This window comes from Pleurodeles waltl, chromosome 10 (genome assembly GCF_031143425.1).
Source record: "Pleurodeles waltl isolate 20211129_DDA chromosome 10, aPleWal1.hap1.20221129, whole genome shotgun sequence".
NCBI lineage: Eukaryota > Metazoa > Chordata > Amphibia > Caudata > Salamandridae > Pleurodeles > Pleurodeles waltl.
In genome coordinates, this window is record NC_090449.1 from 966279284 (window position 1) to 966292827 (window position 13544).

Here is a 13544-nt window from a genome sequence, read left to right on the forward strand (position 1 = left end):
TTCCACTGAGTAAGATTCCTGAATTCAGAAAAAAGAGACATTTTCCAAGATCTGTCATTCATTCATAATATCAAAAGCAGGAAATTCCCTGACTGTGCCCAGTGAAGCAGTGATCACCCGTATTGAAATTAATTCTCCCATAACAAGAATGATTTTGAATCCTCTTGGTAAGAATAGAGGTAATCCTCAAAAGTTACAATCCTTCGCGGCTCAGTGTACAGACTTCAATAATTTCCTACAGAAATACCTAAATTAGCTCTTATATGTGTGTTTTTAACAAAAGAGAAGCATTATCCCGGGTCACTCTTGCAATTAATTGAAACAGTCAGAAAGTTAACAATTTTCAACTGTTTTTAAATCATACTAATCATAATTTGAAACAGACTGACTATATAAATCACATGGGGCTTCATGCTTTGTGACAGAGATAGTGCAAACTACCTCCATATAGCCTTTATTTCCAGCATCTATGTTTAAAAGCCAAATTGACAAAGGAATCTGCCGCTTTAGCCTTTTAAATATGTCTCCATGAGGAATTAAAGGATGCTTTTCCTTTGACATCCAGGTATAAGTGTTGCTCTAACTGATCCAACCCTTCAGGTAGAAACACAACATTATCCAGAAGCACAGAGAGGGGAGGGAGATGAAGAATGATTCTGAAATACATTGTAGAAAACCCTCCATATGAGAAATCTAGTGAAGAACCCTTGCAGATTCATCGTTTCGGGAAGAATCTTTCATATGGGCAAAAACAGAAGACATATATGTTTGTACTGCAGCATGGAAGACTACTTTGTAAAGATAGGTTCTTTGTTATAGGGTGTTGAGCCTGACATCCTTAGTGGGGCTTTCCCCAAATTTTCGGCTTCAATCCTCCTGCTATTGCTAACTTTCTTTTTGCTGGCCTTAGGAATTTGCACACTTTACCACTGCTAACAGGTGTTAAATCCCTTGAGGTTTTGACCTCTCTTTCTAAATTATGGTAAAACTGATTTCTACCTAATTTGCACATTTAATTGAATAGTAAGCCTTTAGTAAAGTCGTACTTCGCATACCTAGGGCATATGCTACTAGTTGGCCTGCAGCACACATTGGGCCACCCACTTAATTAGTCTTTTAAACATGTTCCAGGACTGCCATTGCAGCCTGTGTGTGCAGTTTCATATTGTCATTTTCACCTGGGGAAATAAACATTTTGAGAGGGTAAAACCGCCCTTTTTTTATATGTATAAGACACCACTAGGGTAGGCATTAAACAGCCGTAGGACAGGGTACAGTCTACCTTAACACTTTGACATGCACTTTTACATTTTCACTACTGCAAGGCCTACCTCTCCCATATAATAATATTGGGCTACATTATCACATTTAATAAGTGATACATTTCAATGGGGAGCAAGTAGAAATGTCCAGTATGGTCTCTAAAGAACTGTAATTTAAAACCCTCTTCAATGGTAAAGTTGGATTTTAAGTCCCAAATACAGAAAATGCCACTATTATGAAGTTAAACACAAAAACAACAGATGATGGACAGAATGCAGACCAAATCAAACATTCACCCCCAGTCACAGATCTGGGTTTAATCCATCAGTTTTTTTGCTTTCAATGCCATTCCAGTTTGGACCAAGCCATATGCAAATCAGTCATGACCCTGTTCCCCATAACAGCCCATAGTCCAGCATAGTCCAGCCCGAACTTCCAGGCAAGGTCCTCCCTGGACCAGAAACAAGCATCCTGGGACTGGTTTCAGGATATCACACTATATCATCCAGGCTAGCTGGAATCTGGTGGCATAGCAAGCACGGGACCCACCTCTAGGTATACCCTTCCCACTTGGGGCGACAAATACAAAAACAACAGATGATTGACAGAATGCAGAACAAATCAAACATTCACCCCCAGTCACAGATCTGGGTTTAATCCATCCGTTTTTTTTTGCTTGACATGCCATTCCAGTTTGGATCCAGCCATATGCAAATCATTCTTGACCCTGTTCCCCATGAGAACAGCCCAGCCCGAACTGCCAGGCCAGGTCCTCCTTGGACCAGAAACATGCATCCCGGGACTGGTTTCAGGGTGTCACCCTTCATCAGCCAGGTTAGTTTGAATCTCGTGGCATAGCAAGCACAGGACCCACATCTGGACATACCCATCCCACTTGGGGCAACAGACACAAAAAACAACAGATGACCGACAGAATGCAGAACAAATCAAACATTCACCCCAGTCACGGATCTGGGTTTAATCCATCAGTTTTTTTGCTTTCTATGCCATTCCAGTTTGGCCCCAGCCATATGCAAATCAGTCTTTATCCTGTTCCCCATGAGAACAGTCCAGCCCAAACTGCCAGGCCAGGTTCTCTGTGGACCAGAAACAAGCATCCTGGGACCGGTTTCAGGGTATCACCCTTCATCAGCCAGGGTAACTTGAATCTGGTGGCATAGCAAGCACGGGACCCCCGTCTGGGCATACCCTTCCCACTTGGGGTAACAAATACAAAAACAACAGATGATGGACGGAATACACAACAAATCAAGCATTCACCCCCAGTCACAGATCTGGGTTTAATCTATCAGTTTTTTTGCTTGCCATGCCATTCCCATTTGGACCCAACCATATGCAAATCAGTCTTGATCCTGTTCCCCATGAGAACAGTCCAGCCCGAACTGCCAGGCCAGGTCCTCCCTGGACCAGAAACAGGCATCCTCGGACCGGTTTCAGGGTATCACCCTTCATCAACCAGGCTAGCTTGAATCTAGTAGCATAGGAAGCACGAGACCCACATCTGGGCATACCCTTCCCACTTGAGGCGACAAATACAAAAACAACAGATGATGGATGGAATACAGAACAAATCAAACATTCACCCCCAGTCACAGATCTGGGTTTAATCCATCAGTTTTTTTGCTTGCCATGCCAATCCAGTTTGGACTCAGCCATATACAAATCAGTCTTGACACTGTCCTCCATGAGAACAGTCCAGCCCGAACTGCTATGCCAGGTCCTCCCTGGACCAGAAACAAGCATCCTGGGACCGGTTTCAGGGTATCACCCTTCATCAGCCGGGCTAGCATGAATCTGGTGGCATAGCAAGCACGGGTCCTACGTCTGAGCATACCTTTCCCACTTGGGGTGACAAATACAAAAAGAACAGATGATGGACGGAATGCATAACAAATCAAAGCTTCACCCCCAGTCACAGATCTGGATTTAATCCATCAGTTTTTTTTCTTGCTATGCCATTCCAGTTTGGACTCAGCCATATGCAAATTAGTCTTGATCCCGTTCCCCATGAGAACAGTTCAGCCCGAACTGCCAGGCCAGGTCCTCCCTGTACCAGAAACATGCATCCTAGGACTGGTTTCAGGGCATCACCCTTCATCAGCCAGGCTAGTTTAAATCTGGTGGCATAGCAACACGGGACCCACGTCTGGGCATACCCTTCCAACTTGGGGCAACAAACACAAAAACAACAGATGATGGACGGAATGTGGAACAAATCAAACATTCACCCCGAGTCACAGATCTGGGTTTAATCCATTAGATTTTTTGCTTGCCATGCCATTCCAGTTTGGACTCAGCCATATGCAAATCAGTCTTGACCCTGTGCCCCATGAGAACAGTCCAGCCTGAGCTGCCAGGCCAGGTTCTCCCTGGACCAGAAACAAGCATCCTAGGACCGGTTTTCAGGGTATCACCCTTCATCAGCCAGGCTAGCTTGAATTTGGTGGCATAGCAAGCACGGGACCCACGTCTGGGCATATCCTTCCCATTTGAGGCAACAAAGAGAAAAACAACAGATGACGGACGGAATGCAGAACAAATCAAACATTCACCTCCAGTCATAGATCTGGGTTTAATCCATCAGTTTTTTTGCTTGCCATGCCATTCCAGTTTGGCCCTAGCCATATGCAAATCAGTCTTTACCCTGTTCCCCATGAGAACAGTCCAGCCCGAACTGCCAGGCCAGGTCCTCCCTGACCAGAAACAAGTATCCTGGGACCTGTTTCAGGGTATCACCCTTCATCAGCCAGGGTAGCTTGAATCTGGCGGCATACCAAGCATGGGACCCATGTCTGGTCATACCCTTCACACTTGGGGCAACAAATACAAAAACAACAGATGATGAAGGGAATGCAGAATAAATCAAACCTTCACCCCCAGTCACAGATCTTGGTTTAATTCATTAGTTGTTTTGCTTGCCATGCCATTTCCGTTTGGACCCAGCCATATGCAAATCAGTCTTTACCCTGTTCCCCATGAGAACAGTTCAGCCCGAACAGCCTGGCCAGGTCCTCCCTGGACCAGAAACAAGCATCCTGGACCCGGATTCAGGGTATCACCCTTCATCAGCCAGGCTAGCTTGAATCTGGTGGCATAGCAAGCCCAGGACCCACATCTGGGCATACCCTTCCCACTTGGGGAGACAAATACGAAAACAATAGATGATTGACGGAATGCAGAACAAATCAAACATTCACCCCGAGTCAAAGTTCTGGGTTTAATCCATCAGTTTTTTTGCTTGCCATGCCATTCCAGTTTGGACGCTCCCATATGCAAATCAGTCTTGACCCTGTTCCCCATGAGAACAGTCCAGACCGAACTACCAGACCAGGTCCTCTTGCAGAATGAAACACACATAGAAAGAGCAAAAAACGAGGAGAATTAAAAGCATTTCTCCTTGTTGTGCAATGCTTTTGGCGCTGCTTCAGATTTACGAACACCCACAGCAACACCCATTGCATGCCCCTTCTACGCAAAGTGCTGCGTGTGAAGGGACCATATTTGCAAGGTGGGGGTTAAGCCACAAAAAGCGGCTTAACACCACCTTGTAAATAAAGCACAATGCACAGCGTCACCGGAGCTTCACAAAAAGTGACGATCTACTGGTGCTAGGGTCTTGTAAATATGCCCCTTCCTTTTTCTAGTATGGTCCATAATACTGAGAGAGATAAATAGACTGGACATTATTTCATGTTGATAAATGTATAACGAATTATCTGCAATGTGACTACTTTCTAGGATGGGCCAAAATAGCTCTTTCACAATACTATACTAATGTTTTTTGCACCAATAGTATATTCTTCTTTTGTGCAATACACGCCACATATGCAAACATTCTTATGGCACCCTGGCTACTTTGCTATATTATGTAGAAATAGGCGTATACTAGAGTATTGATAGCAAAATAAAATGTGTTACACAAGTAGATTTACAAAAAAACATCATCTCAATGGGTTTAGATTTTTTAATATTAACCCCAAAATGGCAGTACTTTCGAAAATGATATTTAGAATATCCTATTTCCAGGAAATTATATTTTAGTTATGATATTCTGTTATCATACTTTACAAACATTGAGGAGATTAAACCTAGGCCCACTCTCTGTTCAATAATGTCTTTCAATATTCAGGAGCGTGTGTTTTAAACGGCTTCTTAGGGATGGCCTAAAAATAAGTTCTCCAAGGCAATATGGTACATGATGCACGAGAGGACGTAATCAGTGCAGCATATCTCAAACCACTTTAAACTACCTCTAAGCATTGAACTCCTGCTTCCTACGGGGTTTTTGAAGATCTTAGTGCCAATCTCTGCCTCCACGTATCACGTGTCCTTGATAAATTATTCGGCAAGATTTAAAAAACGATCAGAATCACAAACTCATGAGCACCCTGCTTATACTCAGTAGCTTCATCTGTGAACTGAGCCATTTGTATCCCATCCATTTTCCCAGTTGTTAAACTACTGAGTTCACAACAATGCGGTTAAAACTAATACTTATTTTATTATTTTTGAGCGTGCATCGTGGATCTGTAACAAATAATTTCCCGAAATTCAGTACACCATATGGATCACTCTATCAATATTACATTTCCCGAATGTACAGTCAGAAAGAGGAACGTCGGATGTAATTGGAACAACATTCTATCCTAATTCTCTGCTTAGCATACGTTGTCCTTGATATCTTATTCCTGTGCATTCCACCTCCTCAGCAAATTAATCTTTGAGTAATTTTGCTAACCACCGTTGCAAAAACTCTGCAGCCACCTGTCTGCCTGCTCTGGGGGGAGAGGAGGGAGGCAATGTTTTGCTCTTCTTTAGTTCACTAGAAACATACCTGACTCAAGCCCGCAAGCTAAAATGTCAGCGACTTTATCAACGCTCGGCGTTGCTCGTAATACAGTTGGGTGTAATTTATCTACAAATCGCTGCCCTAAAATTAAGATGTTTGCATATTTAGTCATGGCTATTACTTCTGTAAAATCTGTGCTGTTTATCTTTTATTTTTTACTGTAGAATCAATTAAAGTGTTCCAATGTCAATATTTTGCAAACTGTTTTCTTCCGTAGATACATTTCTTCCTCTATGCTTTTCCAAACAAAGTTTATTTTCAGACATGGATTTCCTTGCCAGTGTTTCTTCGTAGCAGTTGTATATCTTTTTTGGCGGTCAGTGATTATGCCTAAATCTGTAACAGGAAGACTTTCCAGCACAACAGTTCACATCACATTATTCATCATCTAACAAAGTCAGAGAATTCTAAGGGGAATTGCTTTCCTTCTTCACGATGGATCATCCTTTTCAAGGTAACATACAGAGAACACCCTGTGTGTAGGTGGGAATGATTATTTTTAACAGAAAGTCGAAATGAGATCCTATTGTTCATTTCATGGATATTTGTGCATTAAAAGCTCAAAGCATTCTCACATAGCTTGAGCTTCCTATTTAGCAAGAGCTAACATGTAGAATGTGTACAGTCAGCTTGAGCACCCAACATGTGGACAATGGACTTCAAGACAATTCCACAAATTAATGTCAATATTAAGCAAAATAGTGTTGAGTAAGGAGCTAAGACAAAAACTGTGAATGCATGCTACAGAATTTTCTGAACCTAAGCACATGCAGAGACAATTGGGGTAGATGATATTGTGGTGCATTCTTGTGGGGCATTCAAAAGGGTGCTAAGCCATCCAAGCATACTTGTATATTTGCTTTTGGAAGACATTTTACATTACCTATGGTTATTTCTAAATCAAAGTAGCATTTGTAGATGCAAAATTAGCAATATTTAAGTTATATCCTCATTACTAATGTTTACTTCTTTTGGATCTTTTAAATTACATTGGAATGTGGACTTTGCTCACAGAATACAATGGTTATCAAACTAAAATTATCAATGCTTTCATATACGGACAGGTATTTGAGAATTGAGTTGGTATCCTTAAAGGCAGCCATGATGTAAAAGATTCTGGCTGATTTTGGCTGATGTACCCCAAGACGGAAAAGGGAAAAGCTGTGATGTAAAAGGTTGTGGCCAATATTGGCTGATGTAACCCAAGAGGGAAAAGTGAAAGATGCACCATCAAATAGCAGCTTTCCAAAAATGTGATCCAAATATTTAGGTGGGTACCCTTCCAAAACAGATATTTCTGGAACAAAGGGCACTTCCTCTTTCAGGCACAGACAGTGCTCTCTACAAGAACACATTGCTTTCAGTCTATCAACCAACATCCTCTCTATACCATGACAATTATTGTGCATTGATTTACTTACAGTGATCTGGCACCAAACACAATGAAGACCAGTAAGGCCCTGGTAACATTTTATGGTTTTCCGGCACTTATCGCATTTTGTTGTACAGTTTCCTTCTACCCAAAAGTGATGCATTATCTATTGGGGTAAAAATATAGGAAAAGGAAGAACTGTAAGTATTTACAGATGCATGCCAACATAAGCTGAGAGCTGAGCTTTACAGCAACTTACATTTGTATTCTTCTTTGACTTGACATAAGTGTTGATGCAAGAGGGGGGTGCTCTAGCCACGCAGCGTTCATGAACTGTGTACTTGCAGACTGAAAAGATGAGAAATGGAAAACATTGAATTAAGACCTGGTTCAGCGTAGATGTTAATTTAAGTAACTCATTAACGCAACCATGCTTCATCTGTCATATAGTCTACTCAATCAGCTTCATCAATGAAAGCTCAAAGTAGACTGTTTTGTTCATCCAACACAAAAAGTTAATTAGCACAGGAAGCATTATGACTATAAAAACAAGAATACTTTATCATGGCATAGCAGGAATTGCTTAATTAAATCACACTGAAGTAAAATTTTCAACAATAATTCCCAAATGATTATAATATTAAATAGAAGTTGATGACTGCCAAATGGGTTGGTGTCTCTTATGAATGACAAATATCTATATTTTACAAAATATAGACATTAGAGCAGCTGGCAGGCCTGAAAATGGGGCCATATGACTTTTATGCTATTTTGTCTATTGACTTATCCAAACCCTAAATGGCTGATTAGGTCATTTCCAGATATGCACTGTTTTCATGGTTTCCATGTCACATGTGGAGGTCCAACAGTCACGTCATAACCACATTTTAGAGACAATCTGTGTTTCAAACAATTTGTATATTCTGTATTGCATGGAGTTCTAGGGAAGCATATGATAGCAAATATATAATGTACCAAAGTGCATGTTTTGATACTTGTTCAGGTAGGTAGAGATGAAGAAATGACTGACTGTCCTATTAGAAGATGAAATTTGACAAAGAACTTAACATATACTGAAACTTTCTCTTTAGAATAAAATGAGTCTTTGTTTTGCAATATGACCAGTACTGCAGCACGTAGAAAAACATATTAGCATATTTGAGTTTCAAGTCATTTCCATTTTCATAACACTACAGGGCATTTCTAATATGATAAGCAGGGGGCTATCAGCAATTTCAGTATCCTTCAAAGTGAAGTAATTTTTATATCTTACACTAGTATCTAAAACATATTTTGGAATTTCAGATGAATGGCCTCTGTCAGTTGATGTTTATGTATCGGGAAAATATATATTTCCTATTAATAGAAACAATAATGAAGCTAGTCATTCACATTTTTGAAACAAATAAAATGTTAGAAGGGTCATCCTAGCCCGCCAGAAGTACAAAAGAATGCACCATCAGTGTTTAGCATCACTTATATCAATGTACAATCTTTTGCATTTCGCATTTCAAATTGTCCAGATTGAATATTTAAATTTGAAAAGCAATCAGCTACCCCTAATTTATTTAGCTCTTTGTTCTTCACGCAAATAATAAAACAGAACCAATATAATATATTCGCTCTACTGGATAGCTGAATTAAATGTTTCTCCCTGCACTGTTCCTGGACTTCTTCCCAAATGATGCAAGATCTCAACAGTCTCACTATGAAGTGCTTCGAGCTTTGATATAAAAACATTTAGAACTCTGTCATCACTTTGGTGCATTCACTGATTCAGTTACATTATTAACAACTGGAGACAAACTTTAACGCAGTGAAGAAATTTCCTTGTACATATGTAGTTATGGATGTTATAGCTACTGGGTGAAAACACGATTGTTCTCTTCTTGCTGCCACTCCATGAGGGCAGGACATACATGTTTTGCAGTTTATACCTCTGGGACTGAAAAATTACAAAATAAGTATCTCCTCATTCTTTAAAACCGTCACAAATGCTGTGTCTGTTCATCCTACACCACTATTAAAAAATATATTTTCTCCATATTAAAGAGCAGTGGGGAAAAAAGTGATAATGTTCAGCGTGTGCCTGCTTTGGTGTGGGACACTGTGCCTATTCTTACCTAGAGGTGAATTCAAGAGAGCTTACATATATGTAGTTTGTGATATTACCACTAGAGACCAAGGATATTTTACAATTAAAACACCGTGGCCTCTTATCAAATTTCTTGTATATACGGTGAAGGAAAACAATATAAAAAACGTCCTGAAATTGTTGTGATTCAGAAATAATACAGCTATTTGAATATTGAACACTATTTTAATATGTTAATTTCTAATTTGAAAACGTAACGAATTTTAGAAGACAAAAACGTTTACAGTGCAATAGTCCAATATCTATAAACGTAGAACTTACAAGAGCACGAAAGTCCTTGCTTGCCCACACCTATCAGCATGTTCAAACAAAGATTACAATAGGCAGGTTTGTTGAAATGCTTCAGTCTCCAAACATGATGTCCATCATCTTTCACATTCTTAACGAAAGATAGAAACAAACAAAATTAGTTTGACCAACCATGTATTATTTGTACATAAGAAAAGGAACATCTGTCTCCGAAAAGGGGCTCTCTGGCTGGCTTTTCATTCATGACTTTCTTTATCACAAACACATTCTCTTTAAATATATTTAAGAAAAGTGTAACTCCCAAATTCAATAAAAGTTAATTTCGACATATTTAGTAAGCAGTTCGTTGAATTCAGTCACATTAGAAAATGTAAATACAAAGAAAAAAGAAAACTTCATGAGCAAATTTACAACAAAATTACGAAGTTACTAAAAGCGTCTTTCGAATTAAAAGCACAATGGTTTGCCTTTCCTCAAGGGCGTCTTTAACTTGTGTCAAACATAAATGCATGATTGCTTCTGGGTATTTATACTATTGTAGTAAGGCAGTTGATAAACACTCAATGTAAGAGAACTCAATTAATATAAGCGTAGTCTTTCCAGTAATTTTTCTGGCTGTCGGATCAGCTGCAGAAATTCATACTCGTGTTTGTGATTTTTTAAAGCTTCTTAAGAAGTGCATTTTAGGTGGCATCTTCCATTTCATAGCAAATAATAAAACCAAGATCAAGCATTTAGGAATATATGTAATTGGGCAAATAGCAGATAACGGGCAAGGTATACAACTAGCAGATATACTGTTGCTGCTGACAAACGTGGAGCAGGACAGCTCGAATGCAAATCAAAAGTCCCTTAAGCGGTTCACCATGTAATATTAATGTGTTGAGTATATGTAAACTCTATCAGTAGCCTCCATTCTTTAACCTGCACCAGAGCACCTGTGAGGTGGGCAGTGATGCAGACTTTACTGAACTAGACTAGGAACTACTATCCCTATGGAGTAGGAGGGGACTTTGTTAGTGTGGTTCAACACCTCAACTGCTTTTCTAACCTCATATTAATGGGAAATCGACTGAAGATTATTTAGTATCGGGACCCACTTGTTCAGAACATTCACCTCTTAAGTGCTGTTAGTAGCCTAATTGAAGAAAGCGGCTGTTGACAGATGTCTCAGTTCAATAATACATGGTAGTCTATAGCACTTGACCCCACCACTCTCCACATCTGCATCAAGGCTCTGATTCACACATTCGGAGCTTACAACACAAGTACACAAGAGATGATAAAAGAGAAATTCTAAACTATGTACATATGCGGGTCCACCTCAGAATTCCATACAGTGTTAATTAGGATTACAGAATTTGGGTTAATGTACCCCATATGTAAAATATAAAGTTATTGCAATTTTACAAATGCACAAGACTGAAAAGGCTGAAAACACTGTGGCCCTGATATTATATTCTATGCCATCTTTCATACTCTCACTGAGACATATGCAATAAACTTATTGATAAGACAACTGTGAATGAGGAGGGCACAAGCTATAGTTACCTTAGGGCGCATGTTTTATTCACTTGAAAGCACTCTAACTATAGCTGCTGAATTTCTATGATTTTGTTTGAGTAAATTCAGAACCTAACTATAACTTCCCTGTAACTTTTGTTTTTTTTCAATTAATTTTTTTTTTTTTTTAAATGTATAGCAATTTTTTGCTATATGTGAATACAACCACTGCTGCGCACAGCCGGCCAGGCCCTGAGGCCAACCCTCCATAGGCACCCAGCTATTGACTGTGCATGGCCTTCTCCCTTCTGCAGTATGGGTTGCCCACAAGAGCTGGCCTGTAGTCAGTCCCTGTGGCCAACCCTCTAACCACCCACCCGATGCTGTGCACAGCTCTTTGCGCATGCACGGCGGAAGTTGGCTGAGGTCTCTCTGGGTGTGAGAATAGGTGTGAGAAGCTGTATCAGGGGTAAGAGTGGCTACCAGAGTGTCTGTTTGATTGTGAGAGTGCATCATCTGTTTTAGTGGGTGCATTAGTATGTGCACGGGTCTGTGAGTAAGTGCATCAGGGTGCCAGTGGGTCTGTGAGTGGGTGTGTGATGTTCTGAGTGGGTGTGTGAGTGGGTGAGTAACTGTCTGAGTGGGTGCTGGAGGGTCTGACCGGGGCTGTTAGTGAGTGCATGAAGGTCTGAGTGGGTGTCTGAGTGTGTGTGTGAGTGGGTCTGAGAGTGGGTGCATGAGTCTTTGAATGGGTCTGTGAGTGGGTGCGTGTCTGAGTGGGTGTGTGAGTGGGAGAATTAATTTAAAGAGAGACAGAGAGCGCAAAAGAAAGTGAGAGGGAGAGAGAGAGTTTTTTAGTCTTTGATGTCTGATATACTTAGAATGAGTTATTTGTCTCCAGTTAAAAAAAAAAAATTCAATATAATAATTTGTTTCTTTTTAATTGAAATGAGTGCAGCTGCACTCGAACTCCCAAAGTCGCAGACCTTCATACTGAGCTACGGGTTTTTTATTTATTTAGTCGTGGGTAGATGGTGGTCCCCACGGCAGCGGGGTGCCACCGGACCTCCACATATAAAATAAGGAAAGCCCTGAGGAGGTGGCAGTCCCCAGGGCAGTGTGGTGGGGCCACTGGCTCTTCGCATATTTTAAAAGAAAGTGCTGGAGAGGTGTTGGTCCCCAGGGCAGCGGGGGCCCACATATTTTAGAAGAAAGCTCTGGGGAGGTGGTAGTTCCCGGAGCTGAGGGAGACCTGGTAGGTCCATCACACTAAAAGTTTAATGCCCCAAGACCTGGCCCGGGAGCCTATAAAAACCAACGTGGGAGCCAGTGCTTGTTTTTCTTGTTTTTTTTTGCCGTGAATCTTGCAAACTCACAGCAAAAAAATAACTTAAACAAAATGTTTTGCTTTGGGGTGGTCCCTCTGGGACCCCCCCCCCCCCATCAGTGCTAAGGGGTCAGGGTTTCCCTTTCCTCCCCCTTTTATTTTTATTTTTTTACTTTTTTAATGGGACTCGACTTGACTATCTCTCTCTCTCTCTCTCTCTCTCTCTCTCTCCCTATAGATATATATATATATATGTATATATATTGCATCATTTATAGGTGGGAGCATAGTGATTATAATGGTCAAGACTCACTAGGGATGAAATGTGATTTAATGGTGTAACCGAAGGTATTGTCATCTACCTCATGTATATGTGTATAGTATTCATGATTGAGTGTATAACAAACATATTTTTTCCTTTGTAAAATAAAAACTTCTTAGTGGACAATATTTGATTGAGTGTTGTTGTTGCATGCCAGGATATTGAGATTCCTAATCCACATCACCTCCTCCGAGTAGGCGTTTGACTGTTTTTTTTTTGTTACACTGAGATAGTCCAGTGCTACAATGAGATAGATGATTTCCAGTAAGGAGAAATTTGTGGACCATATCCTTCACAACTAATAACACAATTTCTTACAAGTACCAATATCAGAGATCAAGTTTGAAGTTCATATCACTCAGCATTTCACCCTGGAGAGTGCCACTTAAGTAGCCCTGACACATTCCAATGAATATTTCCACGTCTGTAACTTCTCAGATGTCCAGATAATGGTGTATTGTGTGTTATTTAATTTAGCTAAAA

At 40.4% G+C, this 13544-nt stretch overlaps 1 protein-coding gene across 2 annotated transcripts in view; it reads right to left on the bottom strand.

The window, feature by feature from the left end:
• DGKB (diacylglycerol kinase beta) overlaps positions 1-13544 on the bottom strand; it is a 2237541-nt gene that overhangs the window by 1708910 nt on the left and 515087 nt on the right. For both annotated transcript variants that reach the window (XM_069211796.1, XM_069211795.1), the window contains 3 exons: positions 9922-10039; positions 7765-7853; positions 7555-7671 (listed from right to left, as the gene is read on the bottom strand). In XM_069211796.1, the coding sequence (XP_069067897.1) occupies positions 7555-7671; positions 7765-7853; positions 9922-10039 (324 nt within the window). The remainder of the gene's footprint in view (positions 1-7554; positions 7672-7764; positions 7854-9921; positions 10040-13544) is intronic.